Genomic DNA, 16117 nt, shown 5'->3' with positions numbered 1-16117 from the left:
GGCCAGTGGTTGGGAGGGGCAGGGTCAGTCTTTCGTTATTTGTGCAACAAGAGATGGCCCAGCCTGGAAGCCTGGACCTGGTAAAGGGAGGTCCTGGGTAAAGGTCATGAGATTGTCTTCAGCAGAGATGGGACCATCAGAATCATCAACTGTAGTCAAACAGTAGTTGCCTGAAGCTTAGAACCCATCCTTGAAAAGCTCTGTATTTCTGCTTATTATCAGGATGATGGCATTTCAGACAGGAGTCTCCATTCTCCTTTCCTTCCTCCTCAAACCACTTGTCCTCATTCTTCTGATTTGGCCACTCATGGACAAGTGGCCAAACTTTCAGTAACAATATTTGGGGAGTATAATATAGGTAAGCATCGTCACCAGTGCTGTACATCATGTGACAGTAGACTGAGCCTAGATTATAAAACCAATATCTATGGATATTTCTGAACCATACATTGACTGAATGACCACAGGCATATTCAGGGAACTCAGATGCCAGCCCAGATATTTAAATGTACAACAATGTAACCAAAAAAAGTAAACAGGTCTGAATGTATTTATTCTATGGGAGTGGACCAAGTTATTGCAAGCATGACGAAAAAACTCAGAAGCAGGGCAGGAAATCACTCTGATCAAAGCATGTATAAGAATAGGTATTAAGATCCTTAATAGCTATTTCTATCACAGCTCCTTCTGATACACATCCTCCACTAAGGGTAACCTAGGGCTGTCGATCCTCAGAATTACTGGAAAAGAAAGATTGGCTTCACTTGACCAGGAAAGAAAAGAAAGAAAGGAAAAAAAGGAAGAAAGAAAGAAAGGAATGGAAGGAAGAAAGAAAAAAAAGGAAAAAAAGAAAGAAAAGGAAGGAAGGAAAAGAAAAAAAGGAAGGAAGGAAGGAAGGAAGGAAGGAGAAAAGAAAAGGGGAAAAAGAGAAGAAAAGAAAAGAAAAGAAAAGAAAAAAGATTGGGCAGGAAAAAGTAAACAAAGTCTTTTCGTCCTCAGGGCAGTTTGTGGTTCTCAGTCTCTGCTGAGGCAGGACCCCCCCCCCCCCAGTTCGCACTGCGCATGCCTGTTGCTGTGCGCGGCCGTTACTGCGCGTGGCCGTTACTGTGCGTCGGCTTTGCTGTTCACGTTGTGAACAGAGCAGCGCCACAGGGTGTCGAGTTCTTGTCGCGTTAGTTCTTTTTCACTGACTGAGATTCAACTGGTAGGTCCGCAGATAAGTTCTCATGGTAGTTTAAGTGTGAGTGAGTGTGAGGAGGAGCCAGCGGGTTTCGAGCGGGTTGGGTGGCGCGGTCTGGGGTTTCAGAGGAGGAAGGACCTTGAGGTCGTCGTCCTTCTCCTCACAGGCGGCGACGCCGCCACGGGCCTTCTCCTCGTGGTGGTGGAGCGGGACAAGGGAGGAGGGGAGCCACGGAGCAGAGAGGGTCAGGTGAAGATGGGGCAGGTGCTGGGAGTGCTGTTGGAGGTACCTGAGTCCCAGGGGCGCCCGGGACCCCCGACGACAAAGGACAGATCCCGGGGTCCTCAGTGGGGACCCGGGCAGGGGCGGGCGGGCGGTAAGCAAGGGCCTGGAAACTGGGAACCCTGCGGGCTGGTGACCGCGTCCCCGAGGTCTGTGCAGCGCCCCGCAGCGGTGCCCGGTGAGGAGCGGGCCCGTCGCTTGTGTGGCGACTTCTCACCTGCGCCATGGCGGTTCGGTAGGGGTCCTAGTAGACGCCACGGGGAAGAGTGGGCGCGGCCGTGCGCCCCAACAAAACTCGATGTGAGGGGGGACGTGGGCCTAGTGAATGGGAGCGTGGCGAAAGCAGTAGTCACTGCAGTTTTAATTTTCTAGCCGTATTTTCCTAAATGTGTCTATGATGGAGAGTCTAGTTGTGAAACGATCACTCTGCCAGCTTGGCCAACATAAATGGCTTTGCAAGCACTGAGTAGGCGTACATGCTTCTATTTATCTTGGGACTTATTTTGAAAGTATTTTCAAAATTCAGAAAAAATTACAAGTTAACATTTGACCATGGAAGTGGTCAAATATAGCTGTCCTCTTAAGTGCATTTTCCAAATCATAATATTCTGTTTTCAGTGTGAAATATGAGTGAGCAAGTAAGCTCAACATCTAAATCTGGAGAGAGAGGAGATGAAGAACAAGAATCTTCTCAGCCAGTTGAGCCTGTGGTTGTGAGTTCCCTAACATTCAATGTTTTCTGTTACTAGAAATTTATTTTTGAGAAAATGGTGTTGAATAGTATAGATATGCTGATAAAGGTCTTCCATGCCGATAATGGGTGACAATTGGTCTCATGAAGGAAGCATTGATCCAGGAGGATTACATTCTGCTGTTGCCTGGATGGAACATTCCTGGGAAATATGCCCCATGACTACCTTCTCATGTTTACTAACAATAGATTGCACACATCCATCCTAGCATAGATTAAAATACCTTCCAAAATCGTTGCAGGTAGCCCTTCTGGGAGTGACCTCTGTGTGGGAAGAATAACTTTATTAAGAATAAATATATAGAATCATGTTGAAAAATGTCTTTAGACTTAATTATGATTAGATATATCTATGTATATATAACATAAGTATAGTTGTTACATGTATTAACAACAAAACTTTTTGTTTTCACACACACACACTCCAATAGGCCGCCCAGCAGCCCAGTGAGGAGCAACCTCAACAAGAGGAGCCCCCAGCTGAAACTCAGGATATTGCACCTGGTCAGGAGAGAGAAGACGAAGGAGCGCCTGAGGTTCAAAATGAAGGTAAAGGGGGGCCGGGCGCGGTGGCTCACGCCTGTAATCCTAGCTCTGGGAGGCCGAGGCGGGTGGATCGCTCGAGGTCAGGAGTTCGAGACCAGCCTGAGCAAGAGTGAGACCCCGTCTCTACTAAAAATAGAAAGAAATTATCTGGCCAACTAAAAATATATATACAAAAAAATTAGCCGGGCATGGTGGCTCATGCCTGTAGTCCCAGCTACTCGGGAGGCTGAGGCAGTAGGATCGCTTAAGCCCAGGAGTTTGAGGTTGCTGTGAGCTAGGCTGATGCCATGGCACTCACTCTAGCCCGGGCAACAAAGTGAGACTCTGTCTCAAAAAAAAAAAAAAAAAAAAAAAAAAAAAAAAAAAAAAAGAAGGTAAAGGGGAAAAAAATGCCAGTGAGGGTAAGGTGTATGTGTACATCATGCATTATGACCTAACCAGTAAGAGTAGGAAAGGACATTAGAAAAGGATATCAAACATTTCCTGAAAGTTGGCTGGAAAAAGTGAAGAATATAATTTGCAGCTTTGTGTACTCCCTTACTATAAAAGAATTTTCCCTTTTTCTTTGAGACTTATTTTGTGTGCTTGAAAATTCCTTTTCTTGCCAGGACTCTATATTAGCAAATCCAAGGGAACAATGTTTAGTATCAGTCTTAAACTTGTACGCTATTACTTAGTCATTGCATCAAAAGGGTAAGCACCTTCTAATAGCATATATAAAGTACCAAGTGAACATACTTAAAACACCTTAAATAAGGCCTGTTAACCTAGGTTTGTTAAACCCCTTTTCTAAATGAGAAAACTGAAGCTCAGGGATTGTATCTTACCAAAGAGCACTTAACTAGTAGAGGCAGATTATTACTTCATTCCTAAAATAGTATTTTTCCCATCATCTCTGTTTTTATAAGAAAAAGTGAATAGTTTTGCCTAAAATCTTTAATACTCAAACATGTCTGTATGGTAAGATCACTCAGGAAAAAACACAGTGCAGGGAAATGGGCATTTTTGTTTGCTTGCTCTAAGTGCTCTCATGCATGTTTAAAACTGCCTCTTTTTTCTCTGTGGTCTCAGGGGACTTGCAAATGCCAAACTCCTTCCACTCCTACAGCTAGGTGATTTAAGAGCCAAACCCTCAGGTGGGAACAGTGAAAGTTGGGGAGCTATATGTGTGGCTCCTTAGGAAGAAGCTGGGAGTCGGGGATTCCCTCCTGATTATAAGGCTTTATGCCCTGGGTGGGGTTAGTAGTAAGAGTGTCTCAGGTTTTCCTACCCATTTCAATGTGGATATTTTCTCAGTTTTCCAGTGTGTAGGAGTCTCTCAGCTAGTTTCTAGATTTCTCTTCAAGGGAATTGATCCATCTGTAGGTGTTATTCAGTGAAATCCATGTGCAGGTGCTTATTCAGTGCATCCATGGGAGGAAGGAATGTCAGGCACCTCCTATTCTGCCATCTTGATGATTTCATTCAATAGCCTTTTATTTTTGTTGATATAATTCTACATATTTATGGGGTACATGTGATATTTTGATATATGCATGCAATGTGTAATGATCAACTCAGGGTAATTAGGATATCCATCCCCTCAAACATTTATCATTCCTTTGTGTTGAAAACATTTCAAATATTCTCTTTTAGCTATTTTGAAATATACAATTATTGTTAACTCTAGTCATCCTACTGTGCTATTATTGAACACTAGAACTTACTCATATTCCTTCTATCTAACTGTATTTCTGTATCAACCTCTCTTCATGCCCCCCACCCTTCCCAGCCTCTAGTAACCATCATTCTACTCTCTACCTCCGTGAGATCCACTTTTTAGCTCCCACATATGAGTGAGAACATGAGATATTTATCTTTCTGTTCCTGGCTGATCACACTTAACAGTGATCTCCAGCTCCATTCATGTTGCTGCAAATTATATGATTTCATTATTTTTATGGCTAAATATTATTCCATTGTATATACATATTATATTTTCTTTATTCATCTGTTGATGGACACTTAGGTTAATTCCATATCTTGGCTATTGTGAATAGTGCAGCAGTAAACATGGGTGTGTAGCTTTCTCTTTGATATACTGATTTCCTTTCTTTTGGATATATACCCAGCTGGATCATATAGTAGATCTGTTTTTATTTTTTGAGCAGTCTCCATACTGTTTTCCGTAGTAGCTGTACTAATTCACAGTCCCACCAGTGGTGTACTGCTGTTTCCTCTTATCTACATCCTCTCTAGCACCTATTTTTTTTATAATAGCCATTTTAACAAGTGAGATGATATCTCATTGTGGTTTTGACTTGCATTTCCCTGATGATTGGTGACATTGAGCAAAAATGTCTCTTCAGTTTATTTGCCCATTTTTAAAATTTAATTATTTAATTTTTTGCTATTGAGTTTTTTGAGTTCCTTATATATTCTGCTTATTAATCTTTTGTCAGATGGATAGTTTGCAGATATTTTCTCCCATTCTGTAGGTTGTCTTTTCACTCTATTGTTTGCTGTGCAGAAGCTTTTTAGCTTGATGTAATCCCATTTGTTTATTTTCACTTTTGTTGCCTGTGGTTTTGAGGTCTTACCCAAGAAAATCTTTGTCTAGAGTAGACCAATGTCCTGAAGCATTTCCACAATGTTTTCTTCTGGTAGTTTCCTAATTTCAGGTCTTATATTTAAGTCTTTAATCCATTTTGACTTGATTTTTATATATAGTGAGATATAAGGGCCTAGATTCATTTTTCTGCATATAGATATCCAGTTTTCCTAGCAACATTTATTGTAAAGACTGTCCTTTCCTCACTGAATGTTCTTGGTGCCTTTGTGGAAAATCAGTTGGCTATAAATCTGTGGATTTATATCTGGGTTCTCTATTCTGTTCCCTTCGTCTGTGTGTCTATTTTTATGCCAGTACCATGCTTTTTTGGTTACTGTGCCTTTGTAGCATATTTTGAAGTCAGGTACTGTGATGCTACTAGCCTTGTTCTTTTTCCTAAGGATTGCTTTGGCTATTTGGGATCTTCTGTGGTTCCATATGAAATTTAGGATTGTTTTTCCTAATTGTGTGCAGAATGTCATTGGTATTTTGATAGGGATTGCATTAAATCTGTAGATCACCTTTGGTTGTATAGTCATTGATAACCTTTTTATTTTTAAGAACCTGATATAGAAGCTATTTTCCTGGAATTCTCTCAGACAAAGACTGGAGGTCAACGTGGAGATGGTCCTGATGTAAGGGGGGAGCTTCTGTCAAATCTAGAACCCATTCAAGTGCCAGAAGCAGGTATGTTAGCCATTAAAATGCAAAATTATGTGGATTTGTTTTCTACAGTATTATATTTTTAATAAATATAGTGATGGCATTACTGCTACTCTAATAACAGAGTTCAAACATAAAGATCTTTGAAAGGTAGTCAGACCCCACATGTTTGACTACATGACTTAAACACTGTCAGATACAGAAACAAATTCCGTCAAAGCTATATTGGATCATCATATATGAAAGCATTTTCTTACTTTTGAGTGTAACCAATAGCTAACAATTTTCAGATTCTTTTTTAATTTCTGCTTTTAACAAATACATAATATATTTGCAGTTTGTATGAAATATGCTGAAGCACTGAAGAAGCTTCTAGGACCAGCTCTAACATAATTTTTGAAATTCTGGACAAATCTCACAGTTTCTAAACCCATCTTTACTCTTATTGAAAATAGTGAATTCAAGTCAGATATATCAAAATCATTTTCAATGCTGAGTTTTGCATTCTCTGGTTGTGTTGGAGAGAATACAAAGATAATCTGTTTTCCATGATTTGCTTATCATAAAATATTGGCTTGAGTCAAATTATAGCATCTGAATTGAGATTTCATTGCTCCTAAGAAAATAAACAGATATTCTGCTTGATGTTTGTTTCTCTGTATGGAGACCTCAATACAGGTTCTTAGATTTTGTCAAATTCTAAATTCTCTGGCTCTTAAAGAATAATTGCATGTTAAATCTTTCCCCCAACAAAGCTTTGAATGACTGAATAATAAAATGGCAAGAGAGAGTCTAGTTTCTGTGGTTGATCAAGTAGGGTTATTGAATGTAAATCAGTGATGTTGATGATGAGTAAGATGCCAATGCTAAGCATGCTCCCTGCTCCACTGTCAGTCTTCTTGAGCTACTATTTCTATAAGACTGTAGACAAAATACTGTTTGACATAATCACCTCTAACCATATCAAATGTTTCATATTACAAATTTCTGCCTTGAGACATCAATTGATAGGATTTGAAGTTCAAAGACCATAATGTAGTAATTCCCAAGTAGTCAACATAAGTGTATTTTACACATTGCTAAATTGCTGACTGTTAATTACAAGAGCTTCTGAGTTTAAAGGAAGTGCTTACTGTTTAGGGAAGAAATTACCTTGCATTAGTTTTCTAAATGTTTTTACTCTACACTGCTGAACCATTCCATTAGACTATTTACATTAAAAAGTAGTGTTTAGGCTACTTTCAGGAGCCTATTGAACATGACTAAATTTACTCTTAGGAAGATCATAGCCTTAAATGCATGTTATTAAAATAGATAATAAATTACATGAGCATCTATTATAAAAATAATAATAAGAGAGCAACAGAATAAACCTAAGGGAAAAGGAAAGAGGGACTTAATAAAAGACAAATATGACTCATTAGTAAAAGGAAAAGTGATCCAACTGATAAATTTAAAAGACTGCTCTTTTTAATAATAGCTATGAATAGAGTATCCCAGTAATTTACATAATCTTGAAGAAAATGGAAAAAGCCCAACAAGGAATATGAACAAGATACTAACAGATATTGAATGTATTGTATAATTGAAAGTGAATACATACTTTAATTTTTCAAAATATGAATGAAATGATTGATATGCTACAAAAGCATGCATTGTTTAATATGGTCCAGTAATACCTGAATATCTAAACATCTCAAGTACCATTGAAGAACTTCTGCAATTTGCAATTGTCCTTCAAAAGCACTTTTAGAAACAAATACTTGACTTTTCCAGGTTTCTTATTTTCCCTTCCCATCTTCCTTTCCCTTCATTTTTTTCTTCCTTTCTTTTTAATTTTTGCCATATTAAGAGACATGGTACATATTTCCTTCACGTTTTGATGTCAAAAATGATGATAATGGCTTAAAACTAGTGTGACCATATAATTTATTATGTAAACTGGAATGCTTTCAACTGTAAAAAGAGGCATTATTAATAATTACACCAGGACTATAGGTGAAAACTGGGGACAAATGGTTACCTGCTTAAGAAACCACAAAAGGGATATACCAGCCCAAAGAAACATTTTTTCGCTTCTGCACAATAGAGAAAAAACAAATGCAATACTGGCCTTTTTGTTCAATTCACTTATGCAGTTCCTAATGTGACATTAACTGTTTAGCTATCTTATATTCAGAATATTATTTCAAGTGAAAATATTTAAATCATGAATTTTTGTAAATTCCTTTTGTTTTTAGGTTTTTTGTGTGTTGGTTAGACTTTTAGTAAAAGTATACACAATTTTTGCTTTCCACTTCAAACCACCTTTTAATAGGTTCATTTGAATTCATCTGTTGTGACCTCAGTCTCTTTTCCTTGTACTACTAGAGAACAGGGTATGTTTAAAAAATATTAATAATGTACATGCTTAGAAGTCTATCTTCAAAGTCTTTACAGAAGTCTAACTGGATGTAAGCCAAAGGATGACTCTTAGGGTTCTAGTTTTAGTCCATTTTATAAAAGCAAAACTGTAGTGACCTTCATATGCCTTTCATGTAATCTAAATAAAGTTCTTAGTAATGTTCCCAACTGTTATGTTTACATTATAGGTGAAGGGCAACCACAGGTTTAAATGAAGACAAGGTGAAACAATGCAAGCTGCTCCTATACTGGAGGTTTGACTTAAAATTATCTCAATAAAGTTTTACAGTTTTCTGCAAATAAGTCTTGCACATCTTTTGTTAAATTTATTCTTAGCTGTTTAATACTATTGAAAATTGTGTTATTTTTGAAATTTTTTATTCTGACTGAGCTGGTATCTAAAAGTATAATGTTTGTGGCCGGGCGCGGTGGCTCACGCCTGTAATCCTAGCTCTGGGAGGCCGAGGCGGGTGGATCGCTCGAGGTCAGGAGTTCGAGACCAGCCTGAGCAAGAGTGAGACCCCGTCTCTACTAAAAATAGAAAGAAATTATCTGGCCAACTAAAAATATATATACAAAAAAAAAATTAGCCGGGCATGGTGGCTCATGCCTGTAGTCCCAGCTACTCGGGAGGCTGAGGCAGTAGGATCGCTTAAGCCCAGGAGTCTGAGGTTGCTGTGAGCTAGGCTGATGCCACGGCACTCACTCTAGCCCGGGCAACAAAGTGACACTCTGTCTCAAAAAAAAAATAAAAATAAAAAAATAAAAAAAAATAAAAGTATAATGTTTGTATATTGATTTTTTCTGTCTAGCAACCTTGCTAAATACGCTTATTCCAAATTTATCTCTAGATCCTTTTTGATTTTCAACATACACAATCATATCTTTGAATAATAACAACTTGTTTCTAATATTATACTTTTTTTCCTTTTCCCATTTTACAACACTGAATTAGACTCACCCAGTACAACATTGAATAGAACTGGTAATAGTGGACATTCTTCTCTTATGCCTGATGGGAAATGGAAATTTTTAAACATTTCATCATATTTATGCTTCTTTTAGATATATTTTATCAGAATAAAGAAGTTGCATTCCATTCCTAATTTACTAAGAATATTTATCTTGAATTTGTATTGATTTTCATCAGATACTTTTAGTACATCCATTAAGATAATCATAGGAATTTTTTTCGTCCATTAATCTGTTAATGTAGAGAATTACATTGGTAAGTTCCTATAACTGACCTTGCATTCATAGGGGAAAAATTTGACCATGATATTATCCTTTTTGTTTTTTTATTGATAAATAATTTTTATACATATTCATGGGGTACATGTGATATTTTGTTACATGCATATGGAATGTGTAATGCTCAAGTAAGGGTATTTAGGGTATCTGTCACCTTAAGTATTTATCATTTTTATGTGTTGGGAACATTTCAAGTCCTCTCCTCTACCTATTTTGAAATATACACTACATTATTGTTAACAATAGTCACCCTCCTCTGCTCTCAAACATTAGAACTTATTCCTTCTATATAACTGTATGTTTGTACCCATTAACCAACCTCTCTTCATCACCCCCCACTCACACACCCTTCCCAGCCTCTAGTATCTGTCATTCTACTCTACCTCCATGAGATCAACTTTTTAAGCTCCCACATTCAAGTGAGAACATGCTTACATTTTTCTTTCTGTGCCTGGCTTATTTCACTTAACATTATGACTGCCAGTTCTATCCATGTTGCTGCAAATGACATGATTTCATTTTTTTAATAGCAGAATTATTACATTGTGTGTATGTACCACATTTTGTTTATCCATTCATCTGTTGACAGACACTTAGGTTGATTCCATGACATTTATCCTTTTTGAATAATTATCTTTAGCCTCATGGCCACATTAATGTGTACTTTTATTTCATGTATTCTCTTTGTTGGACTTTGGTATCAAGGTTACACTAGCTTAATAAAATGAATTGGGCTATAAAGCCTCTTTTTCTATTCTTTGGAACTGAAGTCTATGCAAGACTTTGAGTAACGTAGGGCTAGGCTTTCCCCTGTTCAGCTATTTTTAGATTGCATCTCCTTTCTAGCATCGGACCCTACTTAAAAGAGAGAGACAGGTCGGGTGCGGTGGCTCACGCCTGTAATCCTAGCACTCTGGGAGGCCGAGGCGGGTGGATTGCTCGAGGTCAGGAGTTCGAGACCAGCCTGAGCAAGAGCGAGACCCCGTCTCTACTAAAAATAGAAAGAAATTAACCGGACAACTAAAAATATATATAGAAAAAATTAGCCGGGCATGGTGGCGCATGCCTGTAGTCCCAGCTACTCGGGAGGCTGAGGCAGTAGGATCGCTTAAGCCCAGGAGTTTGAGGTTGCTGTGAGCTAGGCTGACGCCACGGCACTCACTCTAGCCAGGGTGACAAAGTGACACTCTGTCTCAAAAAAAAAAAAAAAAAGAGAGAGAGAGACAGAAGGGACAGCTCCAAGTTCCCATGTCTTCCAGCTTTATAAGGCCCACATTCCCTGCAAGATGCCTGTAATAATGCTATTACTCTGAAAACTACTTGATCCTGTTTCTATGCTGATACTAACCTTCCGTACACAGAAAGTTAAAAGTCATCACTCTGTTAATTTGCCTAGATAATTTTGATCTGTGATACATGATCTTTAATGTATCAAGTCACCTAGATCTGTATATAGTTATGACAACTATATTGAGTTGTTGAGTTCTACTTATTGAGTTCATTATCTCACTATAACAGAAATAATAACTCACATTTACAGAGTTTGTATTATCTGTTAGCCACTTCACCATGCTAGGTTCCATATGTTTATGAACTCATTTAGTCCTCAAAAAAGGTGAGTCAATTTTTATAAATTTACAATATCTGATTTTGGTAAGAAGCAGATTTGGAAATTCAAGTTCTAAGTTCAAAGCCCTTTCTTTTTCTCAAACCAAATAATTTTGAAAGTGTTGAATGCAGAACTGATGTTGTATATGATAACTTTAGTGGTAATCTGATATTTTCATATAAATGTAAAGTAATATTTACATATATTTTATTGTTTAAAATAAAAGGCTTTGTTCTTTTGAAGGAAGGGTTTCCTAAAATGTAACACATAGTCCTCACATGGTGTCCCAGATGAAGTCATTGGTGTAAAAATGAGCATTTAAAAATTTTCTAATAATAATATACTTATTTTACTGTGCTACAGAAAAGTATAACTAGAAGAATAAAGCTTTTTGGAACAGTTTGTGGGGACACACAGAAAAGAACTGTTGTCACAATCCCCATAGAAAAATGGCACAATATCTCCAGCAAACACTACTGACCTTTCTTCAAAAGTTATTAAAAGGCAGGGAGGGAGAAGCAACAACCTTTTTTTCCTCTACATAAAACTCCATCAGCCTGACAGTCACCACATCTCATTCAGAAGCCCCTCCAGCTGCCTGCTTCCAGCCTTATAGCCCTGTTACTATACACAATACAAGAATTAAAATTCTGAGCTCCATTTGCATCCTTACATCCAAAAAGATACTTTTGCAACAAAGGGTCCTTCAACGTGCTTGGAGAATGGCAGGAAATTATAAACAGCAACTATTTATCCTTCTAACAGAGGTTTAAAAATATTTCTTGGTCCAAAAGGACTGGAAATCCAAGTTTGAAATAAAAAGTGAAACTAAATATAAGGTATCCCATTTTGTCATAAAATATGTGAGAAGTCCGTAGGCTACAGGGCTGGATGAAAGAATTAGGACCTAGTTAGGAAAAAAAAGGGAAAGCAACCAAGGGAACTTGCTGAAGAAAAATTACTTGGGTCCTCCCTACACTATCTCCTTACAGGCCATGGCATGAAGTAAGCATGAGTTTCCATCCTGGCTCTGACACACACTGACCTTGAGATGAGGGGAAAGATACTTCCATCTTTTGGATCTGTTTCCCTATTTCTATAGTAGAAATACAATATTTACACTAAGTGATCGCTATGAAGAATAAGTGAGATAACATATGAAGTATTAATTACATTGAAGATAGATTTGGATATTAGTTATATTCTATATTTTCTTTTTTAATTTTTTAAATTGACATAGTAATTATACATATTTATGGGGTACACAGTGATGTTGAGATACATATAAGGTGATCAGGGTAATTAGCACATCCATCAGTTCAAACAATTGTCATTTCTTTGTGTTGAGAACATTCAATATCCTCCTTCTAGCTATTTGAAACTTACTAGGCATGTAGCCTTTGCCAGACCCCTAGGGAGATAAAGAAATGGAATGCAGCCCACCTAGAAGCAGCTTCTCGCTCCTTCTGGAGTCTCTGTCTGGTCCGGCCTGCCTGCCTCCACTCCAGCCTCCATCATGTCCATCAGGGTGACCCAGAAGTCCTACAAGATGTCCACCTCTGGCCCCCGGGGGGCCTTCAGCAGCCGCTCGTACACCAGCGGGCCCAGTGCCAGCATCAGCTCCTCGAGCTTCTCCCGGGTGGGCAGCGGCAGCAGCTTCCGGAGTGGCCTGGGCGTGGGTCTGGGTGGGGGCTATGCTGGGGCCAGTGGTATGGGGGGCATCACAGCCGTCATGGTGAACCAGAGGCTGCTGAGCCCCCTCAACCTGGAGGTGGACCCCAACATCCAGGCTGTACGCAACCAGGAGAAGGAGGAGATCAAAACCCTCAACAAGTTTGCCTCCTTCATCGACAAGGTGCGATTCCTGGAGCAGCAGAACAAGATGCTGGAGACCAAGTGGAGCCTCCTGCAGCAGCAGAAAATGGCTCGGAGCAACATGGATGGCATGTTTGAAAACTACATCAGCAACCTTCGGAGACAGCTGGACACACTGGGCCAGGAGAAGCTGAAGCTGGAGGCGGAGCTAGGCAACATGCAGGGGGGCTGGTGGAGGACTTCAAGAATAAGTATGAGGATGAGATCAATAAGCGTACAGACGTGGAGAATGAATTTGTCCTCATCAAGAAGGATGTGGATGAAGCTTACATGAACAAGGTGGAGCTGGAGTCTCGCCTGGAAGGGCTGACTGATGAGATCAACTTCCTTAGGCAGCTGCATGAAGAGGAGATCCGTGAGTTGCAGTCCCAGATCTCGGACACTTCTGTGGTCCTGTCCATGGACAACAGCCACTCCCTGGACATGGACAGCATCATCGCTAAGGTCCGTGCCCAGGACGAGGAGATTGCCAACCGCAGCCGGGCTGAGGCTGAGAGCATGTACCAGACCAAGTATGAGGAGCTGGAGGTTCTGGCTGGGAAGCATGGGGATGACCTGCGTGGCACAAAGACGGAGATCTCTGACATGAACCGGAACATCAGCCGGCTCCAGGCTGAGATCGAAGGTCTCAAAGGCCAGAGGGCTTCCCTGGAGGCTGCCATTTTGGATGCTGAGCAGCATGGGAAACAGGCCGTTGAGGATGCCAAGGCCAAGGTGGACGAGCTGGAGGCCGCCCTGCTTCGAGCCAAGCAGGACATGGCGCAGCAGCTGCGTGAGTACCAGGAGCTGATGAACGTCAAGTTGGCCCTGGACATCGAGATCGCCACCTACCGCAAGCTGCTGGAGGGCGAGGAGAGCCGGCTGGAGTCTGGGATGCAGAACATGAGCATCCACACGAAGACCACCAGCGGCTACTCAGGTGGGCTGAGCTCGGCCTACGGGGGCCTCACAAGCCCTGGCTTCAGCTATGGCCTGAGCTCCTTCCAGCCCGGCTTTGGCTCTGGTGGGAGCTCCGGCTCCTTCAGCCGCACCGGCTCCTCCAAGACTGTGGTTGTGAAGAAGATCGAGACCCGCGATGGGAAGCTGGTGTCCGAGTCCTCTGATGTCCTGCCCAAGTGAGCGGCCACTGAGGCCCCTCCAGCCTACCTCCTCGAGTGGCTGCCCCAGAGCCTGTGGGGGTAGGCAACTGTGCCAGGGAGCACAGGGAGCAAGAGACCCACGTGAGGCTCAGCCCTGGCCCTCAGCCCACCCTTGGGGGGAGTTTACTGCCCAGGGTACGCCCTCTTACCCATGCCCTCAACTAAAAACCAATTCAATTGCCTTTTCCAAAATAAAGCCTCAGCTAGCTCTGCCAACCACAAAAAAAAAAAAAAAGAAATGGAATGCAACAGGGGAACTTGCATTCCTTATCCCTCCTTATCTCTTCTGATAAGGACAACGCTGGAGTTGCAGGATGTGACCAACGCAGGGGTCCCAGGAACTCGCTGTTTGATAAGAATTCATTACAGTGGCTGTTCTGGCCCTGTTGCTCTACTCCCCCCGGAAAAACCCTCTATAAAACCCAAAGTGTCCCCTCCCTCAGTGTGGATGCTCTTTTCGGCCTCCACCTATCTGCACCCAGATGTTCAAATAAACAGCATTTTGCTATACCTGAGGCTTTGTGTGTCTCCCTCTCAGCTCTGGAACTAACAAAACTATATATAATTAACTATAGTCATCCTACAGTGGTACGGAATACTAGAACTTATTCCTCTTATCTAGCTGTAACTTTTTATCCTTTAACACGGCAGTCCTCGACCCCTGGGCTGCAGCCTGGTACTGGTCCGTGACCTGTTAGGAAATGGGCTGCACATCACCTCCTGAGTTCTGCACCACCCCGCTACACACACACCCATGGCACCCCACCCCCATCACCCTGGCCCGCGGAAAAATTGTCTTCCATGAAATTGGTCCCTGGTGCCAAAAAGGTTGGGGACTGCTGCTTTAACAAATCTCTCCCTATTGCCCCCTTCTCCCTACCCTTCCTTCACAACCTTCTAGTATCCATTTTTTATTTAAATTTTCAGATAAAATCAGGCATGTTCAGGGTGGTATGGGATAGACATCATTTAAATTTTGAAATATTTTTTATTTCATTTACATTTATAATTATTATTACATCTCTAACAAGAGATATTGCTTTTGAATTTCAAGTAGGGCTATCAGGTTAACTTTTTCAACGATTTTGAGTTCAGAAACTTATTTGATTCAAATAAATATATTAATTTAATAGCAATATAGCTAGTGTCAGATATGGCATCTATTCTAATAACTGAAGTCTGGCAAAGGTTGCCCTAAGTCATATGTGCCAAGAACTACTCCTTGTTCTGTGTGATGCGAAGGAAATTAAGTCAATATTCTGCTCTGTGAAGTGATCAAGCAGTCTCTAAGGAGCACTGCTTTGGCTAATAGGGCCACAAGGATCACTACTGCAGTTGTTAGATTGGTTTGTCACACTTCCATAGATTCAGCCAGTAAGAATACAATGAGCCCAAATGGATCCAAACAGTATATTAGTTACAGACACAGCAAAAGTAAGGTCAGCGTTGTGTCAGCTCCCTGTTTCCCTAGTTCCACAGTTCAACACTGAATCAGAGGTGCTCAGTGACAGCACAGATGGTGGATTGCTCTGCCAGTGAGGAGCCCACAGTTGTACCCTAAGATGAGGCAAGGAGGAACATCCTGGGCTCAGTTGAAACTAGGGAGATGGATGTGTAATGACCTTGTGTCAGCCTCCAACAAAATAGTGAGGCAGGTGAGAATGTTCCTTGTAGCAGATCCTCACTAGGCTGCTTATCATGCCTTGCTCCAGGAGGAACCACTGAGTATTTTGGCAAGATTCAGGTCTGAGTGCAGTTAATCTTTGCCTACATGACCTATGTGGGGACATGCAAGGTCGCCAGGGCACCAAGGCAAAGCCACTCTCCT

General features: G+C 40.8%; 1 protein-coding gene and 1 pseudogene across 2 annotated transcripts; both read left to right on the top strand.

Moving 5' to 3' along the window:
- Positions 1-1097: 1097 nt before the first annotated feature.
- Positions 1098-8706, top strand: LOC123628050 (P antigen family member 3-like). The gene is made up of 5 exons (XM_045537661.1): positions 1098-1204; positions 2081-2175; positions 2645-2762; positions 5911-6036; positions 8604-8706. Exons 2-5 carry the CDS (start codon positions 2089-2091, stop codon positions 8624-8626), a joined length of 354 nt encoding a protein of 117 aa, XP_045393617.1. The 5' UTR covers positions 1098-1204; positions 2081-2088; the 3' UTR covers positions 8627-8706.
- A 4067-nt stretch (positions 8707-12773) lies between these two features.
- LOC123628049 lies at positions 12774-14505 on the top strand (annotated as a pseudogene). The gene has a single exon (XR_006731584.1). The product of XR_006731584.1 is annotated as a keratin, type II cytoskeletal 8-like (transcript).
- The last annotated feature ends 1612 nt before the right edge of the window (positions 14506-16117 follow it).

Source organism: Lemur catta, chromosome X, assembly GCF_020740605.2.
Source record: "Lemur catta isolate mLemCat1 chromosome X, mLemCat1.pri, whole genome shotgun sequence".
Lineage (NCBI taxonomy): Eukaryota > Metazoa > Chordata > Mammalia > Primates > Lemuridae > Lemur > Lemur catta.
The sequence above is the reverse complement of the archived record's forward strand: the minus strand, read 5'-3'. Positions and strand labels throughout refer to the sequence as shown.

What these genes read in the sequence shown, in the direction of transcription:
- LOC123628050 (XM_045537661.1), top strand. Translation starts at nt 2,089, where the DNA reads ATGAGTGAGCAAGTAAGCTCAACATCTAAATCTGGAGAGAGAGGAGAT. An exon ending in GCCTGAGGTTCAAAATGAAG is followed by an intron (nt 2,763 to 5,910) that starts GTAAAGGGGGGC and finishes TTTATTTTTAAG; the next exon opens with AACCTGATATAGAAGCTATT. An exon ending in CATTCAAGTGCCAGAAGCAG is followed by an intron (nt 6,037 to 8,603) that starts GTATGTTAGCCA and finishes TTTACATTATAG; the next exon opens with GTGAAGGGCAACCACAGGTT.